General features: G+C 43.2%; 1 protein-coding gene across 4 annotated transcripts in view; it reads left to right on the top strand.

Annotated features, from left to right (window-relative positions):
- The window catches only part of CENPK (centromere protein K), a 1,342,106-nt gene that overhangs the window by 96,938 nt on the left and 1,229,869 nt on the right, over positions 1–15,299 (top strand). For all 4 annotated transcript variants that reach the window (XR_011280634.1, XM_069627356.1, XM_069627355.1 and 1 more), the window contains exon 2: positions 11,379–11,516. Coding sequence is in view for 3 of the 4 variants with exons in the window: in XM_069627356.1 (XP_069483457.1) it covers positions 11,379–11,516 (138 nt within the window). In the remaining variant the exon portion in view is untranslated. The remainder of the gene's footprint in view (positions 1–11,378; positions 11,517–15,299) is intronic.

The following is a 15,299-nucleotide window of genomic DNA, read 5'->3' as shown; positions in this document are numbered from 1 at the left end:
GTGAACACCTGTGTCTGTCTTACTGTTCGATACCATGCCTTACTTACAGGATTCAGCCCTGGTTACAAGGATTTATGTTTATCATTTCTCTGTGTGAATTTAAATGCTATTCATGAGTTTGTACAGCCAGATAATCCCTGTATGATTGTTTTTTATGTATGAGTGTGACTTGCAGAGTTCTTTGGAAATGAGGTCATTTTCCTTTAGCCTTAGTTTGATAGGTAGGGGACAGCCCTACAGATGAGGAGTGTATCGGCCACTTTTACTTCCTAAAATTAGGCAAATACTCCCCAAAAATTAAATTGCAAAACAAAAAATAGGAAACGGACACGTAGAACCGTGTGCCCACTGCTTTTACTCACAAAGCCCCATGGATATGTTTGGACCAGTAGTGCAGGTACCATAAGAAGAAACGGCTATTCTAATTGTCTGATCGGTAGAAGTAAACGTGTAACTTTTTAAGTGCTTAAATAACTAGGTGCAAAAAAATAATTATTCATTAAACATTTCCGTTTTCTAGTTAAAACATATTTTTACTTGCTTATAAAATACTCTAATTAGGAATTCGACTTACATTTTTACTCCCTAAAAAATCAATTTACTCCCAACTTTTAAAAAAATAGGGAGTAAAAATAGCAATGGGTAGGGACACCCTTGTTAGGTTAGGGAAAGATAGGCATTTGTTTCACCCTTGTTGTTTACTGAAATGGCAACTTGTGAGAAACCTCTACTTGTCCGTCACGCGTTTCTGACCCCTCACATCTCCCACACGTTAAACTTAAGCGAAAGGCAGCAGATAAGGCAGACCTGAGAACGCTGCTCCTTAGCAGTGACTACATGGATGAATGTGCATATGACCCTGTACAAACTACACTTGCAGCGTGGCAAAAGCTTTTTTTGAAAACTAGCACTACACGCCCTCATTATAAATGGTTGCCGTTATGGTGATTTACAGCCCTCCCGCCATCTGGGACAGCACTTTGCGGAAACACTGGGAATGTCTGGGGTACCAAACGTTGGGGGACGTGTTTCCAGAGGGTCAGCTCCTAAATATGTATACTTGGAGAGAGATGCACAAAGGTACCCCCATAGAGATTTTACAGTTCTACAGACTGAGGGCGGCGCTCTCGAAGTGGTGAGGGGAAGATGCCTGATCGAACCACCTGAAAACAAATTAATATCCTTTTATAGCAAATTCTTATTGTTGCTGCATAATATTAGCCTCAATATCTGCTGAACCAGTAAGCGCGATCACTTTGTGAATACTTGACGTCCTATATAGAAACAATCGTGAATGCATTATGATTAGGTTTCCAATTGAATAGGAAGCAGTGAATGAATGCGGCAAACAAAGTGCGCGCGGCAATAATATGCCCAGGAGACCTTTGCCTCGCGATGAATTTATGAGCACTCTAGGGAAGGTCTTTAGTACTAGTATGTACCCCATAGACATTTTGAATATAACTCTAAAATTACTAAAATAATCGAAGCAGGCTAATATGCAAGCTAAACAGTATCCCTCATAAGTTAAGCCACGCGGTACAGATGCAGCTGACAAACTCATGTTTCTTTCGCATCTAGTATTTAAAACACAAGTAGCATTTTGCGAACAAGAATTTTTATGGCTGATAATTCATTACAGGGATTCAACCCATGAACATACTAGACCCAAATGGAACTAATAAAGACAAATTGTAAGAACTTGCCTAACTTACTAATATGACCTAGTAGTTATTCTAAAGTTAACCAATATAAGCAAGGAGATTCAGTCCACATGCAAACAAGCTTTAATTAACTCTAACTGATCAAACTATATGACCCAACAAGATGGATTTGAAAAAGGGTAAACATAAAATGTCTGAAATGTAATAATGACTGATTGTAATATTGAGACCTGAGCACAATTAAGACTAGAAAAAATTGCACAAAAAGTATATATTCTCTTGTGAAACTTAAATAATAGTGTCAATATAACAATGAAGTTAACTGGACATGAATAAGTGAAAACTAACAATGTCGTATATTATTTGTTTCTCTGTCTATTTTTTCGATGTCTATTATTATTTTTCTTACGTATTATTGTGTATTTTTTATTCTTTAATTGTTGGGTCACTGTTGTCTTTTATTTATTTACTTGACTTTAATCAAAGATTTTAACGATTTTTACAAGAACCTTTTTCTTTAAAATCATTTCATCGCTAGTTCACTATTTAGCAAGTGAACGTTGAAAGAAACTCGATCATTTGTCTCGTATTTGGATCACCGGGTCATTCTTCTCCTGGTTAGATTCTAGAGGGATCGGTGACTCAACCCCCTCTGGTGCTGATATTCCTAGTTCGGCCTGTTCACTCAGTGAATTGGAAATCATTTCAAAGGCTAGTTCTATTAACTTCACCGTTGCAATAGTCCATCTCGGTGTGTCTCCCGAGATTAGCCTGTTCCACATAGCCTCTTCATCTAGCGTTACTGCCCCTTGCAGGCAGGATTCGAGGTATTTGTCTCTGTTTTGTCGAGTCTTCGGACATCTTAGCACTAGATGTTTCGGTGTTTCCACTTCCTCTTTGTCTTTACACAGACGGCATCTGTTGTCCATCTTTGGTGTTCGAATTGATAAGATTTCATGAGTCAACAGCAGATTTAATCTGGCTTTCAGATCAGAAAAGTTCCTCGCATGTTTTTATTCGGGAATTCTGTACAATAATTCAGTGGCGTTTTTACTTTATTAAAAGTTGGTGGGAGGTACAAGAGTAGCTTATTTGCACTAGCAGCATCAATCGTCCTGATCCAGTCCATGAGTTCCATTTTTCTTTTTACTTGGTCAGGATTGGTTTTTAGATCTTCTTCCGCGCATGATACTTCACTAAGGCCATCTTGTACTGTTTTCGCCCATTTATTCAGAGCCTTACAGGTGCCACTTTTAAGCTCTTCTGCGATGATAGCGTAAATTGGCAAGGAGTCTGCCATCACAATCTTTCTATAAAGTCTCATCTTACTCTGTTCTACCAAAGATGCGAGGAGACCAAACCCAGTTCCCGTCTAATTGCTGACATGGATGTCGACTTTGGTAGGCCTAAAACTGATTTCCAAACATGTCCTTCAAGTTTCTGCCATATCGCACTCGGCATGTTTAGCGATGCTTCCATGCCATAAATGATGGACGGTACGACCTTGGCCTTATAAAAGTTCATCGCTGGCAGGATGGAGAATTTCCCAAATTTTTTGTCTACCAATCGCGGTTGAACTGTTAGTCTTTTTACTTTATCCCATAACTGATCTTGCATTGCTTTATCTACGGAAGACCAGTCAATGGTCACCCCTAGATATTTAAACTGGTTGACTAGTTCAAGATTGGTTCCCTCCAGATACCACTTATGCTGCTTTGACAGCCTCTTTGTCGTTTTGTCTAAAACCAGGACTTTTGTTTTTGCTGTATTGATTTCCAAATAATTATTTTTGTGTACCTTGCCAAATTTGTCAGTTTCCGTTGAAGGCCAATTTGGGTTTGATCAATGATGATGGCGTTGTCTGCATAGAGGAGTCGCGAGATGATAATCTTGCCAATTTTTGGTGGAAATGCTCTTATTTTCTCCTCATCATTCTGATAGTCCCCAAAGAAAGCAATGAAAAGGGCTGCGGCTAAGGGGCACTCTTGTCTGACGCCCCACTTCACTGGAATCTCCTCCGACAGTGCACCTTGTTTGCTCAATTTCATCCTGATCTTCGTATCGGCATGCATGGCCTTTATCGGTCCCATGATTGACATTGGGCACTTCCAGTTTGGACCACAGTTTCGCCCGGTCTATTTTATCGAATGCTTTCGATAAATCGACAAACGCCAAGTAGACTCTGGGTGCTCCTTCTCTTACTTTTGCTTTGAGAATATTTATCATCAAGATGTTTATTGCCGTGCTTCCATTTTTCTGGAAACCTGTCTGGAAGATGCCAAAACAGGGCGCGCTTTTCGCCCACATTCTAAAGTGGTCCAACAACTGCATTGCATAGATTTTTCCCACAATGTCCAAGAGGGCTATAGGCCTATAACTTTCCGATCTTCTCTTCCTACTTTCTTATACACCGGCACAATTATGGCATTTAACCATGTTTCAGGGACCATTTTTGTTTGGCCACAATGGGCGAAGATTATACTGATTATTTCTGCCCATGCTTTCGCTGACTGTTTCAAATCCAGATTAGTCAAGCCATCTGGGCCCGGGGCCCTCGATGAATTCAATTCGTTGATGGCTGTTTCAATATCGGCCACTTTAGCAACGTCCACCCAAGATGTTATCTTATCCGGTTTTTCTTTGGTCACTTGTGTTTTTGGAAGCTCAAATTGTGCCGTTTAGTAAGTTTTCCATTTTGTCTCAGAGACCGCGTTTACAATTTCTATTGGTCTTGGCGGATTTACTGCTTTAATTATTGCCCAGAAGTCGCTTGATTTTTTAGTGCTGCGACTTCTCATCATTTTCTCGGCGTCTTGTTGGTACAACAGTAGTCTATGTTGTTTTAGCTACTGAGTACACGCCTTTGCCTCCCTATGCCATTTTTCCAAAGCTTCCTGGTTATTTGTTTTTTTTGCGATTTTCCTCCATCTCCTGACAACTTTTCTTTTTTCGACAACCAAACTATCATTTACATGTCTTGGACCTGCCTCTTTCCTCGGCTGGCCTACAACAGGTTTTCTGTAGGGGATAAGTAGAGGTAGATAATTTGGTCGCTTTGCGGGCTCCTGGATCTTGGCCGCGTCCGGGAGTATGTATTTTTCAGTTATCATTATGACGTCTTCTTCCGACAGACGTACCCTTGATTGTTGATTGTTTGACTCAACATTGTATTTGTATGACTGTCTCTGCATTTGTTTTCCTCGCCACGAACATGTCAGAAGATTGTGGTCGCTGTGCATGGTTCTTTTCACTTTATAGTCTTGGATTCTAGGTAAGAGACCGGTTGACACATAGATAGAATCCAAAGTGGCTTTGGAGTTCAAATACTCCCAAGTCGGGATATTCCTTTGTTGCGGGAATACTGCAGTGGTGATAAACAGATTTCTTTGTTTGATCATCGCCCTCCATGCTTTTCCTCGTTTCCATGTCGCTCCTTGTGATCCACAACCCTTCATTTCCTCATTCCCTTTGTTACAATCTGCATGAAAATCTCCACACAAAATGACATCAACGTTCTCATACTCGGCGTCGATCAGATCTAATATTTCCGCCATTTTTGTGCAATATGCTTTAGTTGTCATTCGTTGCAGATTCCAGTATGTATTTATTATAATGACTTGTTTGCTTTAAGCCTTCTTCATCAATTCAGATTGATCGGTCCATGCCCTCTGAATGACCAGAATCTGATATGATTCGTGTCGCTTTATAGGTGTAGCCAAGCCTACCCCCATTTTTGTTGCTGTCAGGAGACCTGACGATGGACGGCCTAAAAGGCCCTTGCATGCTGGTGATATTTTGACAACAAACCCGTCTAGACTTGGTTTGCCTTGTAGCCACGTCTCTTGTAGACATATAATGTCCAGTAAGCCCAGATCGACATCACCTGGTCTAGTTAGATGGGCGTGACCCCTTGTATTCCACGATCCCAAGATCAGATTTTTCTTGCTTTCTTCATGCCCTAAGTGGTGAGTTCACTGCGCATGGTTTTCTGGGTCGGTTTTAGTTGCTAGTTTTCCATTTTAAGATTCAATGTTGATTTTAGCCATGCCCATGGGCCCCTGCCTGCTGGCGTGTTCTTTGTTTGCGCTGGGGCTGGCTTGGAACCCCTCTCGTTTCGGTGCCTGCGTGAGATTAACTCTGGACTATATTGCCGATATTTATGCAAGTTGTCCCCTCCTTGTCGCGACTTGTATTTGTCTGGGACTATTTCCTGACGTTCACTCCTTATTTGCATATTATTTCTTTTCTTCTCGTTGCTTCACCATCTCTGGCTAGGATTTTTGTGGTCTGGTCTGGTCGAAAGTACTCTCTCTCTCGCGGTCATGTCTTTTCACCTTGTCCTTTCCCTATCCGGTTCGCTCCATAGCGCTCTTCTGTTCTCGATGTGAACCGATATTGTCTTTCTACCCGGTCATTATGGCTGTTTCCTTCCTTCTCCCTTTGAGTTTCTCGTTTTATTTCAGTCAACCAAAACCCATTTTGCTCCATTTCTCTCACAGCGCTTTCATCCATGTGCTGCAGTCTTGAAGGCTTAACGTGAACATAAGCCTTTGCAATCTTTCCTCTATGATATGGTTCCACTAACTTAATGTCTCCTGTTTTTATACTTTTCAGCAAGTTAATTTTACTCATTAGCTTCAGGATTGACTTCCTATTGAGGATCATATAACCTGTTTTTGTGTCTATTTGTTCGACTTTGAATATAAGTTCCTCATTCTCTGAGTTGTATTTTTTTTGCTTCGGTGATCATCTGCCCTTTTAGGGTCCTCTTTTCGCTGAGGCGTAACTTGCAAACTCGATCCTTGCCCACTTGGGTTCTTGTCTGCCTCACTCCTCTGTCTCTTCTTTTTTTGTTCCTCTGGCGAAGCTATCTCTAGGATCTCGTTTACGTCCTGATTTTCTGTTTTTTTTTGGAATTTTATCTTTTCTGTCTTGCTTGTTACTTGATCTTGTGATTTTTTTTTTTTTCCTTTTGTCTGTTGCTCCGTGTACCCCTCATTCTCTGAATTAATGGAGACGGTCTCCCAGTGTTGGGAGAGATTCATCAAGTTTGTGTCACTCATGAAATCTTCTACGGATCTTGGGGAGCTCCTCAACTCCTCTCTGTTTTTAGATCTCTGTGTGTTTTCTTGTGTTTCCTTATTTTTCTTTACTTTTTTTTCCTTTGACCTGGATGATTCCTGCTGACACCCTTTCTCCCCTGGTGTAGATTTTTGAGGCAGATCTTTCTTTGTTAACTTTAATACCACTGGGGCTTATTTCGGTGGTTGGTCTAGCAGGCCCGATTTGATTGGGTATAGATGGGGGAGTTTCAATCGATCCTCACTTGCTTCCTTTACCTCTTGCCGAGCCTCTAATATGTCCGCACCTTCACTAGTCTGGCTTCCGGCCTCATTACTTTTGTTTCTCCCAGGCTCCTTCACCTTCTGTTTGTAGGCGCTCAACTTGCTTTTTCAGATCCTCTACGACTTTTTCCCAGCCTTTCTGGTGTAGGTTATTCCTTTCTTCCAATGCTGTAATATAACCTTCTATGTGTGTCATTTTTGTGGACATAGTTGCTAAGATCGATGTATTATCTTGTATACCATCTTTTAATGCCTTGTACAGTTTACAGAATGGGGCTAATGCAATCGTAATGGCGGACATGATGGTTAGCAAGTCAGATTATTTGCTTTGTGAATCTTTTTGCGTTGGTGTGGCTATTTCGCTTAACCGTCTATTTTTTGGTGATTTCGGCATGCTCCCTGCTTTACCTGGCGTTGAAATTGCTTCAATAAACAAGCTGTCGCTCAACCGGGTGCCTTGTAGCTCCCCCTCTATCATTGACCGTGTGGACTGCACTTTGAAGACTTCGCTCTGTTGGTTCATACCATAATGCTCTCTTATTTTGACTGGAGTTAATAGTTCGTCTGGGTGCAGATGAATTTTTGACCAGTCCAGGCGAGGGACATTTTGATGGGGGTCTTTTAATTGCGCCATCTGTTTTGGATGGCCGGTTCCTTCTTGAGGTATTTTCTCTTGCTGGGTTAGTAGCACATTCTGCTACTTTGGGGGACCCTTTACCAGGACCTGCGCTTGTCTTTGTTTGTCTTCTTCATTCCTTTGTAGGGTCGTTAGTCCTTGTGTAGCCACATCCTGTTCTTTCAAGGAGATCAGCCTCCGACTTTCTTCTATTTCCTCTCTTTGCAGTCGGATTGCTTTTGCCGCATTTCTTTTTTCTAGTAGGATCTGTGAAAGACCCGCTTCCAAGGGGCATTTAATACCTTCCTGATCCCCTTCCGTGACTATTTTCCAATGTTTATTCGCTGAAGTGCTCTCTTGAACAGCTTCCAGGAGTTCTGCATCTGACAGTTAATTGTCTGAGTCCACGTTACGTTTCTGATGGTTTAAAAAGAATGCTTTTAAGGTTCCTGACAGCGATGGAGGTGGCAGCCCTTTTGACTGTGCTTCATTTCTTTTCTATAGTTTCAGACTCCTATTCGCTGCTGCCACTTTTGCTTTTACTGGTTTTATCCCGCCATTCTCTTGTTTATTTTTTGCTGTTTTCAATAAACAAATCTTTTCTTGATTTTTCCTTTGTTTCGTTATTTTGCTCATGTTTTTTCTTTTTTTCGTTATTGGCGACGATACCCTTCTCTCTGAGTCCAATTCTGAGTCTGATATTAACTTTTCACTTTCCCTCATACTTTCATCTTTATCACTCTCTCCTCACTCTCTAGTATAGTAACCGTCTTGTTCGTATGCTGGTTCGGGTTACTGTCTTTAAGGGTTTGTTCCTCCTGTGCGGAGCTTTCTTTTCTGCCTGGCTCCTCTACTGACCCAGGCTCCAAGTCTACTATAGCCCGAATAGACGTTACGGTTTCCTTCACTTGCTCACCTTCACTCCGGTTCCTGCCGTCTCTTTCTTGGACTACTTTGCTCTTGTCCAAGGCTGCCCTTTCAAGCCCTAAAGTTGGGCTCTTTATCATTTTTGTTGTCAACTCCACTCTATCCTGTCCTTTGGGACTCCTCGACACCCTTTGGCTTTACTCGCAGACGGGCCCCTCCTCTCTCTCCTTCCACGTCGGGCTCTCTCCGCACTGCTCCAGTTCAAGCGAGCCTGGAGTGCCGGCGGGAGTTTTCCCCACCGGCTCTACTTCACTTCTTGGTTCCCGTACATCAGCGTTGCAGCGCACCCGCAGAGGGTCCGTCCGTGGCCGCCCTTCGACTGCCCCTGCTGGAATCCCACTCGCCAAGCCGGCGGTACGCGTGGCGCTGCACGCCTCGTCGTTGGGTAAGTCGTTTTCCTTGCCGCTTGGTTCCATTTGTTTGTCTTGTGTGTCATTAACTTGAGCTTGATCTGGGAGGGCTGAAACATTCACTGCATCCTCCATATGCTTTGTGTTGGTCGGCTGCGTCATGGGAGCTTAGGACTCTTCAAAGGTTTTTTGAAATACTTCTTCACTGATGGAAGTCTTTAATCTCGAACTCTTAACTGGGGTTTTATCACTCCTTAGACGACGCCGGCTTTGCTCCGCATCTGGATCTGCGACTGCCTCTTCAGCTCGCTCGTTTCTGGCGCCTTTTCGCTCCTGATGGACTAGGAGCCTCGAGGATTTCTGAGTCGAGTCCATTTCTCCCGCGGACTCCTGCAGACTCAACTCTCCTCACCAACTCCGCTCACCGCTCCGCTCTGGGTGGGGGTTTATGAGCCCTCCCACACACTGGTTCAGTAGTAGACAGGGGAGAGAGACTGCGACTCCTGCAGACTCAACTCTCCTCACCAACTACGCTCTTGTCTTTTATGAACCCACTTTTACTCCCATGTGCTACAAAATTGACTGTAACTTCACTGCTCAATTTACAAATGTATATGATGTAATCACCAATGACTGAAACCCGATCATGTAACATTTCAAAATAAGATGCCCGGATTTGAAAAAGGCCAGTGGCTGAAATGCGTGTCATCTAAAGGGCACTACTTTATGATATAAATTAGGTTCAACATATTCAATTGGCGCCTGTCTTAATGGCGTTTCGTGCTTATCTCTGATATTAGCCCACTCTACGAAATGATTATGGATAAAATCCCAGTGAAAGCAGTCACAGCAAGAGAGCAACGGGCCACGAAATTAGATGTAGAATTCACAGATTAAATCTGGGGGAACATTGTTCGCTCACCAGATCTGTTTCAATGAACACTAGGTTCAAATGGATTCAATACAAGATCCTGAATAGGCTACACTCTCACCGGGCAAACTTAAGAAAATATTCCTGAGACTGACGGTCTTTCGCCGCGCTGTAAAAGTGAAAATGCGGGTCACCTATACATGCTATGGAGCTCCCCTAGACTTTTTGAATTCTGGGACCCAAGGATATGTAACAATGGCCAAGGTGATAGACCGACCACTAGTACCGTCCCTGATGAGTTGACTTTTTGGGTTATGGAGTAATATTCCGGATAGACACAAGAGAAGTTTTCTCGACATGGGGTGTATACTGGTTTAGCAAAGAAAGTGGAAAAACTGTAGTGCACCATGAAAAGAAGACCGATTGAGAGACTTGATGTGGCCAAATGATTGTGAATAGCTCTATTTGACACTGCTACTGTGACATCTAGCCCTAGAGACATATGGATGGTATTCAGAAATGTTAAAACATACTGTACAATAGTTGTTTAGATGAGTGGAGTTGGACGCAGGTGGGTAAATACAGACCCTCGGATGACCACAATGACACAATCGACATATTGTAAGACATAATGTTGACGATTGTCACACTGTGATGTACCAGAATGTCTAATACTCTTAACACGATATTCCGTATGCAACCAAGATATTCCGTATGCAACCAAACGTATGTTTTCCTTGAATGAATAAACAAAGTTTAAAACAAGAAAAGAAAAAATAAGAATCGTGATAATAGCTAAAATGCACTATTTAACAGTATTTAGAAACTGAGTGACTTCTCGTCTAGAACCTAACTAGAACAATTTGGACCTACATTTCCTCACAGTAAACTCAGTTGGTAATTAGTCATACTGTTAACCGAAATTGTGCAGCTCTTTTTGAAATGTGCATGAAGCCTTTTGACCGTGTGGCTAATTTGTTTTGTTAAACCTCCACCCAGGATTTGGGATTAGGTCCGTCTATGTAGTCCACCACATGATACCTAGATTGGCTCATACATTTCTAGTTGGCATTGAAGTCTGTTGGAGGCATACCGTTTGTACTCTTTGCTTATTGCTTATGCAGCCACGCCTCGGCTTCAATTATGCCCACGTGTAAAAATCTCTGAAACCATTGCCATGATGTCGGATTTCACTTTAATTCTATCATTTTTGCAGTTCTGTGCGATTCTGATAGCTTAGGTTTATACAAACTCTTTGAAGTTGTATCTCAAGTCTCGTCCTTTTGTACCATTTGGGTTATTGGCATCCACATCATGTGTGTCTGTGGGATATGTAACGTTTGGCTTCTCGTTTATAAATATAGCTATAGAAGTGACACCATTTGCCATTGATTGCTAACATCAAATGGACTGATGTATTTGTTACTGAGTGAAGCATATATATGTAAGGGCTGATTTGATTCCCTCTACAGGAACATGCAATACAGAGTGCACATGCAACTTCACAGGTTTCCTTGTTTGATTTGTTTCTTTTTGTGATAGCTTTTGCCATATTCTTAATCAAATTGTTATGGCTCAATAACAATATGCTCTCTTTGCTCATAGGCTGAGAAATTGGCAACGCACATGTCATCGTACCAGCATGATGTGGCTCCAGATCTCCTCTCTGTGCCTGAATGTTCCGCAGATGCCAAAGAGGCGCTATTAGGCCAGTGTGATAACATATGGGGCCAAATGAACAAGGTACACAAACCATCTGTTTAATTCGGCTTCTTGCGTCCGATTCTTTTATTTTGAAAGATGCATCTCTTTGAAAATATTACTTAAATGTACACCGTTTTGATTTTACATTTGGGTTCAGCTAACCTTTTAATGGTCTTTTTAAAGAATGTATATTTCCTTGTTGCATTTGTTATTTTACAATCTATACTGTTATTTCATTAAATGCTAATATTTTAAACTTATTCTTGTGTCCTAATCCCCCCCCCTTCCCAACTGGTTGGGTAAGCCTGCACTTCATGACGGATGCGAACAATGTTTCTACAAAAAAAGTGCTGTCACTTTAAGAACTTCAGAATGGAGCCGGAATCCCTTTGTGTGCCAGACAACGCCCGCCCCCCCTCCCTTCCGTCCTTGCATCGCTCAGAGTCCCTGTTTTTGCAACGCATTCATTTAGCTTAAGAAGAGCCTCCTACTTTTGGGCTGCGTTTTCCCCTTTTTTGCTGTAACCCTTCCTTGAGGGGCATATTTTTAAATTCCATTTGGCTAATATTTTTCTAATAACAGGGTTTAAAAACTGCATTGGATGCAGTCAGACGTTCGCCTTAGCTAACACTCACAGAGCACGCGTAAACGGTATTGGGAATTTTCCTCCAGTAAGTTTCTGCCAGTTTTTGAGTGGGAATAAGGCATAGGTTGCTGAGGGTTCGCTTGGTGTCCATGCGGCAGAAAGGTCTAGTACCACAAGCCATTGTGTAGGGATGGAAGACATTGCATCCTAGCAGTTACAGCAGCGGTATTCAAACTGTGGGTCGCGAACCGGCCCTGAGAGCTCAGCATGAAATATAAAAAATAAAAATGTATTTTTTATTATTTTTTTTAGATTGGAAGAAATGGGCAGGGGTGGCTCACATGGTCGGGCTGAAGCATGAAACTGTCTCAGACAACAATTAAAAAGTGTCCCGCAGTTGTGAATGGATATTCATTCCTTTAGTCACAGACTGGGCCTCATTACAACTATGGCGGTACAGTAACAACGGTGCTGGTATGCTACTGGCACCATTGCTACCGTACCGCCATAGTACGAGTTGTGCTCGCGGGTGCCTGACGGCCCACCAGGTCTGACCTGGCAGGCCATGCGGCACCCGCGGGCACAGCTCATTTGATGCACCGGCACCGTTATTAACGGTGCCGGTGCATCCTAGCTCCCTGTTCCCATTGAGCCCTATGGGGCTCAAATGGGAATGGGATCTACCGGTACCGACACCCGCGAAAGGGCAATTATCAGGTCCGCCTAACTCGGCATAACCCGGTAATTGCCCATTCGCGGGTGCCGGACCCGGATGCACAGCTACCGCCAGGGTTGTAATGAGGCCCACTGTTTCAATAGTACCCAAGGGTGTGCTTTGTGTTAAAATGTAAGTAAATTGTGATATATTCAGCAACAATGGTCAAAATTACTAACTGCGTAGTTAAGTAACTCATCAAACTGGTCCACATTGGCCAAAATGGTGGCCCATTTTGACTGGCCTACACTAGTATTTTACATTTTTGGTACAGGCATTGCCCTATAGGCCAGTCCGAGCCTGGCGGCTGATCCATAATGGCAAGGGGGCGCCCACCCAGTGGCCCCTCGCTCATTATGGAGGAGCTAAGGAGCCAGCCCAGTGAAACAGTGAGCACTCCCTCAGCTGTTTTTTCCAGCTGATGGAGTGCTCCTGGGATGGCTGAACTGTTCAGTTTAGTACCCCAGCCGCACATGCTCACTGAGCCATGCAAGTGCTGGGGCGTTTTGCTTCGCCAGCATTGCATAGCTCATTGGAATAGCTCAATGGAAATGCTGGCTGGGGCACTGCATGTCTGTATGTCCGAGGGGGAGCTCCTGCGCCTCCTCCCACATACGGACAGAGCAGCCTTGAGCAGGGCGTTTCAGTACCCACACCCAGGCCAATGCAGAAGGTACGTTTGTGTTCATTGTTTTTATTTAAACATGTGCATGGATGCGTGTATGCTTATGTTATGAGTGAGTGTATGGAGATGGATGCTTGTGTGAATGATAGAGTGATTGCTGTATGAATGTGCAGCGCCTTGCATACACACATAATCATGTTGATTGTGTTAGGCCCAGTGGGGCCCAGGGGACAGGAATGGTATCTTTTTACTGGACATCTATCATAGATGTCCAGTAAAAAATTTCATGCCTGCCCCATGGGCCTCCCAGCACCAATTGCAAACTGGCTATTTACCAATTTTTTGTTAAAAGTATGCTCTACAATGCAACATTTTAACCCATTATTTAAAAAAAATCCCAGGGACCCCTCCCCCTGAACCCCCCTTTATTGGTTCAGGCTCCCTCACTATGATCTGTTGCTATGGGAAATAGTTATGCCCCTCCACTTAAAATCACCAACTGCCACTCAGACTGTGTTGAGAACGGGATGGGGGGAACCCAGGGACTAAGGTGGGAGCACAAAGGGTGGGAACCATGGGATAGTGGTGGGAGCAGAGTGGGGAGAGCCCAGGGTGTGTTATGGGGTGGGGAGATACCAGGGACTGGGTAGGAGTGGGATGAGGGAGCCCAGCGATTGTGATGGGAGCAGGTGGCGGCGCGCAATACATACTGTCCATTTGGCATTTCTCGGGGTCCCGACCTGCCCAAATTTTGCTCAGGGGGGGGCCCGGCCAAAAGAGTTTGAAGACCACTGAGTTAGAGGGATACAAGACACTCATTGTTTCTGAGGTGACAACGCCTCTTGGTACAAGTGGTAAGGTCGCCCTTCCAACAGACACATTTCTAATGTTCCACAGAGAAGTTTCTGCACAGTGCCAAAAAAGTTAAGGAAACGCTGGGCATCACAAATCCCTTAAGAAGTTGCCGTCTGTGTTCCTTCTTTTGAAGGCTGATGACCTCCCTCAAAGTTTTCTGTACTGCTAAGCTAACACTGAAGGTATGCAGGCCTGATACTTTGGTACCTGAAAACATAAAACGTACTAAGCTTGCAAATATTCAAGACACTGGAAGATGAAGAAGCATAGACCTCGTTCAGCACAGAGTGCTATGCCATCAAAAGCTTCTACTTCTGCATAACAAAAGAGTCCTAAATGCAAACCTCATCATTCGCTGTTTCATAAGCCTGCAGATTGTGGGTTGTCCTCCTCTGTGCTCATCCATATATCTGAAACAGGAGTTATTACTTTAATCATTTGGACTATTGTACAGTACCACCTTGCGCTTTTTGGTATTACTGTGAGGTAGGAAAATTCACCCATTCTTCAATTTCTGCCTGATGAAGGGACTTTTCACTTCAGTCCTTGCTACCAATCTTCTTAACCTAATATGCAGTTACCTGGACATGTGGCTCGACACATGTCATAATATTCTTAACACTTCAGTTACACCTTCTTTGTCTAGGCTCAAGGACCCCTCTTTAGTAGATTCTTCCACTGGTGAGGAAGAATCAACCCTGGGTCCCCCGTGCCTGCATTAGATATGATCTAGTCGGCGTGTGGGGGCGCTACTGTCCCGCTTGCAAAATGGCTGCTTTTCTTGAAGTCTCTGTCCCCATCGCCCACTGTAAGGGTGTGGAAGGAGGAGACCGTCACATAGGTGGCATGGTTTTGGGCAAAGACTTTTATTCTTCAAAGAAAAGATAGAGAAACCTCTATATTTCCCTTACTCTAAGAGGGGTTTCCAAACCGCCACTAATAACATTAAGGAAGTTGTCAGAATGTCCGGAAATAAAGTCGTACACTTAAAAACAAACTAAAGTGGTTTACTGTCGTCTTGGTCCAGAAATATGGCCTTTA

The sequence above is a fragment of the Ambystoma mexicanum genome, chromosome 6p, assembly GCF_040938575.1.
Source record: "Ambystoma mexicanum isolate Mex_15411 chromosome 6p, UKY_AmexF1_1, whole genome shotgun sequence".
NCBI classification, from domain to species: domain Eukaryota; kingdom Metazoa; phylum Chordata; class Amphibia; order Caudata; family Ambystomatidae; genus Ambystoma; species Ambystoma mexicanum.
This window is presented reverse-complemented; position numbering and strand designations above follow the sequence as displayed.